The following is a 10,998-nucleotide window of genomic DNA, read 5'->3' on the forward strand; positions in this document are numbered from 1 at the left end:
TAGAGAAATCTCTCAGTCTCAAAAGCAATTTTCAGAGCAGATTCGTACACATAAATGTATATTTGTAACTGTTGAAATGATCAGTAAGAAGTAGCAAAGCAAGGAAATGTTTAATCATTAATTCATTACCAAAGTAATTCTCTATAAGAATAAGATGGATTATTCATAATTCTGCTGTGTTTGCCAAACTATATGTGATTTGTTGTGTTGTATTGAAAGGATCCAAAATGCTTCTGGACAATCAGTCATATCTGTAAGGCTTTTTCCAACTATGGGAACAAGAATAAATAAATAAAACACATGAATTACTGTTCTTAAGGCATCTCAAGGTCAGACAAAGCAAAGCTTTTAAAGAACTGAGCATAAAAAAGAGAACTATAAATTTTCCAACTCCAGTCAAAGAACTCTGTTTACATGAGTATCATATATTAAAGACTTTGATAAGTTCAATGTTTCTTCCTCTAAGAGACTCAAGGAAAGACAAGAATTGTTAAAGGAAATGCACACTGATCTCTGCAGAAATTAACCACTGGGGGTCAGCATTTTAGCATAAAGAGCCGATATGAAATATTAATGACTGTCTACAGCTGAACATGTCCTAATGAATTCAATTTTTGCTCATTTAAACCTTTAAATATTACATTATCTCAGATTACACATTGTTTGTTACCTCTGTGTAATGTATCCGCATTTACAACAACTAAACTAGTTTTAATCAAAAATGTTTTACACATACAAATACAGATTTATTGATAAGCACAGATCTGTAAAGTAATTAGAAAATAAGTGCTTATTTTATTTTATTTTTTATTGCAGACACCTAATATCACACAAATATTTAAAATTCAACTTATTTGAATTTAATTTATTCAAATTTCACTTTCATCTTCAGAAATAGTTTTTAGCAAAGGCTTCATGGGTATGATTACTAGAATCCTTAATAATTTCTTTATATAAAAAAATCTTCAAATTATACTTTAGATTTTAAGATAAATGGGTTTCTAGGAACCTTTAATTAGTACACATGGCTTTATAAACTGCAAAGTAAATAAATAACACAAGAGGTAAATTTTTTGAAGCCACTGGTGTCGATATAGGACAAGGATACATATTTAGCTCGCAATGGTGAACTGGATGGTAGTTTAAAAGATTGAATAAAACTTGATCTTGCTCTCTATTAGATAACAGCAGCAATGGGTGTAATGAAGTCTCCAGAAGATCCATTAAAATCTACAAACATGACAGAAGGTGTGTAATAAATAAGTCTTTGTTTTTTTTATATATCATTTAACTGTGGTAACTGGTACAGGACCTTAAGAGCACTTCTACTAGGAGATTTCCTAGCACTTTAATTAACTTTGCAATTTAAGTATTAATGTACACATCATTAACAATTTGCACACATAAAGTTTTAATTATACATCTAATATTTGTTGAGGATTTTAACAACTGGCGTGTGTGTGGATATTTTTTGTGTGTTTTTACAACAGTATAAGATTAAAATATGAAATAGTTATGAAAAGTAAATGGTAAAACATATATGTTTATATTTATTAAAATGTATATATGTGTAGGAGGATCTAATTTGGTAAACTACATTTAAGTAAATAATCAATTAGTTCCTATACATCTGAGACTGTCTAAGGCTGCCATTTTCTCAATTTTAATTTTTTGGAAGGCCATCCACTTATTCTCTCAACTCTGCACCAAAACACCTCACAAGCAGTGTTAAGTTTTGGACTGTTTAGTTACTGTTTACAACACTTTTAGTAATATGAAAAATATTTGTCCCAATATTTTATTTTTTTTGTGCAGGGACTAAAATAAGGAAAATCTATGGTTTCTGTTGTATTATCCCAAAGTGCAAATCTCAGCCGACAGCTGGTAATTTTCATAAAGACATATTTTCTCTGTGTGTAGAGTCTATATTATACAATACGGGGAAAAAATAACCCTTCATGTTTCTCTTCAAAGGAAGAAAATGAGACAGGAATGATTTCAACAAGGGAGTTAAAGCTTAAAAATAGTGTTGAGAATTTAAATTAACATCTGTTTTTAGGAAAGCCTTAGCTGTTTAAAGATTCCAAAAGGAAGATTTCCCACCATTAGAGATTATAGTGTTTATACAACATTATCAGCTTCATTCTGACTGTATCACCAATGTCTTTCAAAAACCGATAAGAGTTAAAAATGACTTTTAGTGACCTGTATGAAATAAAACATGTCCAAAATGATTGTTAGTTATTTATTTATAAAATAGTTTAACACATATTTAACCAGTTTAATATCTTCTGGGTTTATTGGTAACTAATGACTGCCCAGGCACTGATCTGGGGGTGAGGTGCATGTGTGTTTGACAAGAACAGAGCAGAGTTTGTCAGAGGTCAAACTGAAGCCTTGGGTTACTGACAGGCTTTTAAATCCCTGAGTAAAAACACGACAGCTCCCCAAACTCCAGGCAAGATTAACCTTCATCAGTCAAACCTCACTACATGCTCTCTGACTCTTCAGAGGAATATTATGTGATGTATGTGCAGTAGACAAAGGCTGATACAAAACCTTTATTCATAAAGCATGCTTAAACATGCTAATGTTTAAATATAAACTCATTTGATTATTTCTCTGTACACCTGTGATTATTATTCTATCCACCATTTTAACTTTTAAAGGGGAAATATTATGTACTCCAGCAACATAGTCCCATTTTATAACACAATTAAGTAACTATTTTGACTTCAGTTGTTATAAAAGTGCTACATATATTAAATACTATGTAAAACAAATTGACTTTGTAATGTAACTCCTTGAAATTGGGCCTTTGTCTCTTTAAAAATTCCTGCCATTTCTGAAACTCCACCTTCAGGAAGTCATCATAACATTGTTCCTCTATTAACCCTTTAATAGTAAGTATTGCACTGAGAAGTAGCTCATATATTGAGCTCAGAAGGTGTGCAGTTCCACCAGGTGTTTGCTAATTGCTCCTGACTAGTCTGAAGGAGCTGATTGGGGGAGTCAAGGAGGAGGGTCACTCTCTAACAAGAAAGCGTGGAAATTGCAGCATCGAGGAGGAGCTGCGTCTCGAAGGTGGCGCTCGGTCCACCCAGGTGTTTTGCACAGCTGAACAGTTGCCATGGGAGATTCAAGAATTTCTCAAACATGGATGAAAGAATCAAAGCAACACTCCAAATGTGTTTTTGATGAGGGAATAACATTGGAACATGAACACAAAAAGTCAATTTTACATAATACTGACCCTTTAATATGTTTTTAGCAACTCCAAGTCTGCTCTGTCATATTTAATATGAAATCACAATCTTTTCTCTGCACTCAAGCCTTAGTGAAGTTATAATCTTTTCACATCTCCCTAATTTTGTGTCTCATCAGGTCCTATTGAGTGTTTTTACACACCTCATGCATGTTTATGAGAACAAGAGAAAAACAAATTCCTCAATTATTATTTAAAGTGAAAAAGAAATCCATAAAACAATTACATATTTAATCTCAAGGACATTTTAAACATAATCTTTTCTGAAGTTTTACTGATTCAGCACTGAAAATGTTCTGCTGTAAATATATAATAAATCACAATAGATTGAACCCTGGGTCTTATAAACACAAATCATCTCTGCATGTGTTTAAGCACTTGGTTTTGGTCAAAAAACTCCAAACTGTATGAAATTTCTATCCTATCTGTGTTTTCCTTTCAGATTAGCCAGTGGTCTCGCTGATGGCAAACATTGTATAAAAAACATAATCACACAATGGAGCCATCGGTCCGTGTTTGATTTGGAGCAGTTGATGTTATCAGACTCTAAAGCCACTGGCCAAAAGTCATTAGAGCTCTTTAACACAAGGCTGGTGTTTCACCCAGGCTACACACTCACATACACTTGCTAGAAACAATGATTTGTGCCATTAGTTTTCACAGACAGCTTGACATTGCAGAAAAAAGCCCAGTCAGCACAATCTGGTGGTGTATTTGGAGGTCAGTGTGAGGCTGTTTGTGTTCAAAGTGTGCATAACAGCAATACACTTTTATTAATTATTATTATTTCATTTCCCAGTGTTTGAAAATTAGCCTGCCTCAGTCATGTTGAGGAACAGTGTGATTTATCAATGCTTAAAATACTGAATTAAAAATTGTATTTAACATATGGACCAGATGGTTATTCAGTTGATTATTTGGTGCAGAACTATGGTGTGTGAAAAATGCAAGTAATTTTATTTAATAATATCCTCTTAACATATTTATTATTTTTCTTCTTTCTTCCTTTTACTTTTCAAAATAAATAAAAATAAATAAATTTGTGGGTCTTGATAATTATTTCAACATCTTTCCCATAAAAAATAAAAACATTAGACATTTGATGACACCATTAATACTTACTGTGTTACATTACAACCACAGACTTTGATTTACTTTTGAAGGATTTTATGCAGTAGATCAGCATAATGTGTCATGAGCCATGGTGGTGTAGGTGGTGAGGAAAACGCAGCAGGCTCGGGATGAGATGAGAAATGGTGGTTTAATGAAGTAAATCCAGAATTAACAGTCCCATATCATCCAAAATGCCGGCAGCACGACTGAGCTGAAGCCAGGGCTCGACGCCGGTAGCAACCGGTAAACGAAGGACGAAACAGACTGGGCACACGGAAACGGAATGACAGGACGCCAAGTGTGGCAAGAAACGACAAGGACCTGACAAAAACACAGAGACACAGGTGAGACTAAATACACAGGAGGTAATCAGGGAACAAGACACACCTGGGAACTAATCAAGGGGAGACAGGACAACACGGAGACACAGAGAACTCAAAACACATAGAAAATCACAGCTCCTAACATAATGTAGTTAATTGCAGTAGTCTCTTAATGGTCTCTTAAAATTTTCCCCAAAAAATCCAAGGATGTTTGTTGTTGCGTTGTTTTGTATCATTCAACCAAAATAAGTACATCAAATGTAATGTGATATAAACCCAAAAGGTACAAACTGAAAGTTGCAGAGGTTAAAAAATGTGAATTTTATGGATTATAATTTTTTTTTTATCCATCTATCTATAGTTTGACTTCATGCTTAATTTTAGTCTAGATCTGCTTCCTTTTTTCTCTAATAGGTTATTATGACTCACCAGACAAATTGCTGCGATGATAGTAAAGTTGCGGGTCATAAAAACATTTTATACTGAAGTAGTAGGCACCTGAACTAAAACAAAGGGGAATGAAAACCCAGAACACTGAGCTATTTATTAGAAAGAACAAGTAGAGCAGCGGAGTAAATTAGCAAATAAACATTTCAGTAGGATGTGGCTGGAGGGGAGATTTCCTGATCAAGAATGGTTAGAGCGTGCAACATTTCTATTTTGGTTTGGCAGCTTGAGCTTTATGCTGTGATTCTTGTGAGGATGTTTATGCATATGATGCATGGTATAATGTAGCCCAAAAAGACCAAAATAATGACTTCTCAAGTTTTCTGTCAGAAAATGAGCAAGAGAAATCATTAAACATGACAGCCTAATGAAAAATCTGCAACAACAAACAAAACAAAACATTAAAACTTTGAAATAGTAAGCAATAAAGAAAAAAAAACTTAGCTTAATATGCAAAGTTGTAGGTCATAAGGATGCATACATTTACAAAATAAAATTAACAAAAATAAAGAAAAAAATAATGTAGATAATTCTTGAAAAACAAATGTAGGTGAGAATGATTTTTTTTATTTAAGCGTGTTTTGATTTTTAGAGTTGATTTTCTTTAATCATTTCTTGTTCACTGTTGTAAAAGCTACAAAAATATATTTTTATTTATACACATGTTTTTGTGATTTGTTACTGTGTTAATTACTGATTTATTCAAACAACTTTTCTCCTTCAAAATAAAATGGCCTTCAATATGGACCAGCTCTTCAGAAGCACTGTCAGCTAAATGCAGACAAATAATCATAAACTTAAAATGTCTCTAGAATGAGAACAATACAAAGATTCCTCAATCATAAAGCTCCAGAAGAATATAGTGTTTACTCATTCCCTTTTTTTGACTGATGACAGATAAATAAAAAGCTATTTGCTAATTGTTCATATTAAGCTCACTTGTAAGAATCATACTCTGATTCTTACAAGTGATTAAGAAAATTTATAGTATAATTTTATTTGCTGCAAGTTTTTACAGTCTTTAGTTCGTTGTTGCAGCCTCGCTACAGCACCACCGCATAGAGAATAAAGGAAGGACATGGGTGGAGAAGTTGAAGATGCTTTAGACTGCATACTCAGGAAATGGTGGAAGAAGACTAGACATCATACAATTTCAACACGATAACAGTCCAGGACCTGCAAAATGAAGAACATCTTTCTGCTCATCATCCTAATTTCAGGTAAAATTTGGGTTCTCTTTTTCTCTGTTCTCCTTTTACATCTGAGGTAAAACTGTTGTTGCACAATTTTAGTTACTGTTTTCACATTCTTGAGGAAGCATTACACTTACAAGCATTACACTTACAGTCTCAGTCGAGCACCAGACCACAAAGGAAAACTAATAAGTCAAATCTATTGAATTGTATTTAATGTAACCAAACACAATTTCTGTTCATAACTTTTTAATCCACTGGCATTTGATTTCACATATAATTGGTAGTTTTGATTTTGCTTTAAAGTTTTCCTTTAGAATTTAGAAAGTATTGAAAAATTACACAAATCACAACAATTCTGTAGTGTTAAATTTGTTTCTTAGCTGATGACCTGCGTGGCATCGTCTGAACATTTTTATGTGTCTGATCTACAGATTTTGAGGCTTCAGTTGGAACAAAAGGATGCCTACAAAATGGGACTGAATTTACCTGCAAACTTCCAAACAATAAAAATGAGAAAATATTTATTTCCACAACTAACTCAGAGCAAAACAATCATAATGATGAATGTAAAGAAAGATTTAACTCCCTCCTGTTCCAATACAAAAGCAAAAACCGCAGTTTGACTGTAAAGTCAAAACGATACATTGGTAAAATAATAGAAGTAAAAGCAGGTAAACTACACTCAACTTTTAAATGGCAAAAATATTGTCAATAATTAACTGTATTTAAGTGTACAGTTTAAGACATGTATTTGCTGAATAAAATTTTGTCTGTTTTAAATATTTATCTTTCTGATTTGCAGACAGCTGTAACTCACCAGTTAAAACAGCTGAAGAGCACACAAAATGTCATTATCCAAATCAAAACTGGCCAACAATCCAGTTAAGGTGCAGGTCCAAGGATTTTGTCTGTAACAAAATTTCCCCACAATCTTCTCAAGTTTCAAACGGTGAATTCACAGAATCAATCCATAAAGAGTCTCCAAACAGTGCTGGTCTTTACTCATGTAAAATGGAGGAGAAAAACACAGAAAAACAGCAAGCTGAACTCATTCTATGGGTTACAGGTAAATAATACTCTTGTACCTACATTATGAAATTTCATTCAGTTAAGATAACCTAATTTTCTAAATCTTATTTTTTACAGATATTGTAACTTTCACAAAATCACCAGTTATTGGAGAGAACCTCGACTTCTTTTGCAAATATGATGACAAAGACCAAGACCTTACAGACAAATTTGTCTGTAAGGGAGAAGAGCCGACCAAATGTGAGGATGTCATAAGCACCAAAACTGCAGATGAAAACTCTAGGTTTACAGTGGAGAATAAGAAGAAAGGTAATATCACTATAACAATGAAAGACGTAAGCACCATAGACTCTGGTACATACTGGTGTGGAGCAAGAAAGAAGCGGCTGCAAATATTCATAAGCCGATTCTTCTTGGATGTAGGTGAGTCTAATCCTGATTTGAGCTGTTGTGGTATTATTGAAAAATGTATAATTGATTGCAAGGTCAATTTAATCATTATGATTATTTTTTTAGTTTCTCAGGTAAGAACCTTATTCTAATGACAGTTAGATGTATAAGCAAAGAAATGTTGGTGACGATATTGAGGTGTTTCTGAGCTGAAAGGGAGGAAATACAGGAAGTGGTTGTATTCAGCAGCCATTAATACAGGAAGCACAGGCACAGCATGTGGTTTAATGTGTTGATAACATTATCATTTCCTGTTGGCAAAGTACACTTGTGTTAAATCACAGATCTTTTAATTAATCACCAGACATACTTGTTTAGATGAAAAGACAGAATTATGTGTATCTATTTCTTTTTATGATTTATGGCATTCTAGGATGCACACTGCTGGCAGTACAGTGTTTTTGATTATAGTGTTTTCATTGTATTTAAATTTTCCTGTAATCAGACAGAAGTTGTGACAATTAGAAAAAAAAACATCCGTGATAGTCAGCATGAGAATATAACTGAAGAGTAATTTCTAAAAAGAGAAACTTTGAGTGTCAATCAAGCAACAGGATGCTTGATTGACATGGGGACAGTAATTGGTGATAAACAAAATCATGTTTTATCATCACTCTTCAACAGATTTATAGTTCAAAACCCTTTCACATGCATCATAATATATGGTTTTATCTCCATGCTTTTCATATCTAGTCACAACACCCACATCTCCTCCTACTTCAACTACATCTTCAAGTATTTTTGGTAAGATCACATCTTTACATCAAGACATTTATTTGCTGAACATGAGTAATGGGGCACAAGCATTTTTTGGTATTGATTATATGCATAGCTTTTTTTATTTGTTGTTGGGTTTTTTTAGTAACAGTATCCATATACTCTGCCTGTAGGAGAACATCATGCTTACCAACCTTTACAACATTTTTACTTTGTTTCTGTAAAATCTATTTTAGTTTCTTTAAAATTTGGGTAATCATGCTGAGACTGTTTCAAACAATGCCATTTCTTTCAGGTGGCTTGAGTTCGGGGGCGAAAACATCAATCATCATGATAGCAGTTGGAGGGTCGCTGATTCTTTTGGTGGTAGTTACGTTTTGTCTGTACAAACGTAAGAATTTACATCATTTACTGGCACAACATAAAATAAAGGTTCTCATACAGACAAAATTACATTTACAAACTGTAAATGCCATTATGAATCCTAATTCTAAAACATGGTGAATCGTGTCAAGATTCTCACCGCTTTTTGACAATGACAATAATTTTGAAAATAGAATTCAAAAAAACAATATTTCACCTGAAATTATTATTCCTGAACAGTCTGGAATAATATTTCCTTTCAGTCTAAAACTGGAAAACAAAATGAATTATGAAAAAAATTATGCTTGACAACAGCTTATTTTGTTAAAGCACTAACTCCAAAATCCTGTTATATGATTATTCACTAATTTACTGATTTTGCTGATCATGAAAATCATACTGTAAAATTATAATCGGCTTTGTGCAATAATGCCAACTGTGGCTACAATCCAGTAGCTGGTTACCATCATTGTGTGAATGTGAGTGTGACTAAGTGAATGACTGAATATAATGTTGAAGTGTTCTGGGAGCCTCTGGATTTGATAAAGTGCTGTTTACCGTTGTGTTTCTTATAGGATGTCTTTGTTCAGATAAAGCAGAAAACAAATCTGCAGAACAACATCCCACAGAGGTTAGTGTTTACATGGAAAGATATTGATGTATTTCATTTGTTTACTTTTTTAAGCCATATTACTATAGTGAAACGAGTTGATATTGAATATGCATTTTATTTAGACTAAATGGGGAAAAAAAAAAAAATTCAACATTTATTTCTTAAAGGACTGCATATATGAAGAGATACCAGATGGCCTGCAGACAAAAGTGGACAATGTCTATGCCACAGTCAACTTTTCACCTAACGACTCAGCTTCACTGCATTATTGTACTATCAATTTTCAAAGCGGTTCCACCAAAACCACTGATGGAGGAGCTCAGATCATGGAACCCTCCTCACCCTCTTGTCAGTATTCTTTCCTAAAGCTCAGCCAAAACTCAGGTTCCCTGAGTGATCCACCAACCAACTCTACAGGCGAACCGCTTTACTCAACAGTCAAGAAGTAATAATAGAAAATAAATAAATAAAAAACAAAGAAGTAAAAGATTGGGGGACTTAAGTTTTATTTGATCAGGGCAAACATTGTAAATACTTTCAAGCCGGAATCAGCTGATCTTTTAAAATATGGTACGTGACATCTGATGTGCAGTGCAATGATGGAGCTCAGTATTAAAGTTTGATTTCTCTGTTCTGTTAGATTTGTCATATCACAGAATGCATTGTGACATTATTTTACGTTTTTGACAATTGCACTTGAAGACCATCAGTAGTACAGGTGTATTATGCTTGTTGTTATGTGGTTTTATCTGTTTTGTATTTGGTTACTGTTCATATCATTTTTTTTGCTTGCTGCATTGTTTTTATACCAGAAACAAAAACACCTTTGCCAATGCATTTTATGAAACGGATACAGACAAATCGGAACCCTCAGTTTAGCTAATTTTTTGTTTAAATGCAGAGTTCTAAAATACGCATGAAATATATCACAAAACTGCAAGCTGAACACATCTGTCCACAGGCAATAGAAGGGTTAATGTCCTCTCGTATTTGTACAGCATGTACCGATAAGTCATGTCATCATTTACCCCTATGTGTTGGATACAATGGAAAAATTAATAAAATACGACAGCAATCTTACAGCAAAAATCTTACAGCAAAAATAATTTAATATCTTCTGTAATATTATTGTTGATAGTAGTAGGAGTAGCATTAGTAGGGGTATTTGTAATAGTATTCATTATAGTTGTAATCATTTTATTAGTGGTATTGTATGTTTTTCCTTCACTCATTCTGTTTCAGATTTTAATGTTGCAAAATAACAGAGCATCCACTATATGTGAGCTAGTTTAAAGTACTTGTTAATAATAATAATAAAAGCATTTAAATGTTTCATATGTATTTTTAAACAATGCTTAGGCACAGAAAATAAGCTACAAAGTTGTTGTCTTCATTCATTTTCATTGTTATATTTTAGGGTTAACGCTTCCATTCGGTTCTGTACTTTTATAAACTCTTATTAAAACAGACTTTTTGACAGAA

General features: G+C 33.2%; 1 protein-coding gene across 1 annotated transcript; it reads left to right on the top strand.

Moving 5' to 3' along the window:
* Window positions 1–4,604: 4,604 nt before the first annotated feature.
* LOC114134937 (CMRF35-like molecule 8) lies at window positions 4,605–10,998 on the top strand. The gene is made up of 9 exons (XM_028001811.1): window positions 4,605–4,722; window positions 6,187–6,368; window positions 6,776–7,015; window positions 7,147–7,410; window positions 7,491–7,796; window positions 8,517–8,567; window positions 8,836–8,931; window positions 9,479–9,534; window positions 9,684–10,998. Exons 2-9 carry the CDS (start codon window positions 6,332–6,334, stop codon window positions 9,963–9,965), a joined length of 1,332 nt encoding a protein of 443 aa, XP_027857612.1. The 5' UTR covers window positions 4,605–4,722; window positions 6,187–6,331; the 3' UTR covers window positions 9,966–10,998.

Source organism: Xiphophorus couchianus, chromosome 20, assembly GCF_001444195.1.
Source record: "Xiphophorus couchianus chromosome 20, X_couchianus-1.0, whole genome shotgun sequence".
NCBI lineage: Eukaryota > Metazoa > Chordata > Actinopteri > Cyprinodontiformes > Poeciliidae > Xiphophorus > Xiphophorus couchianus.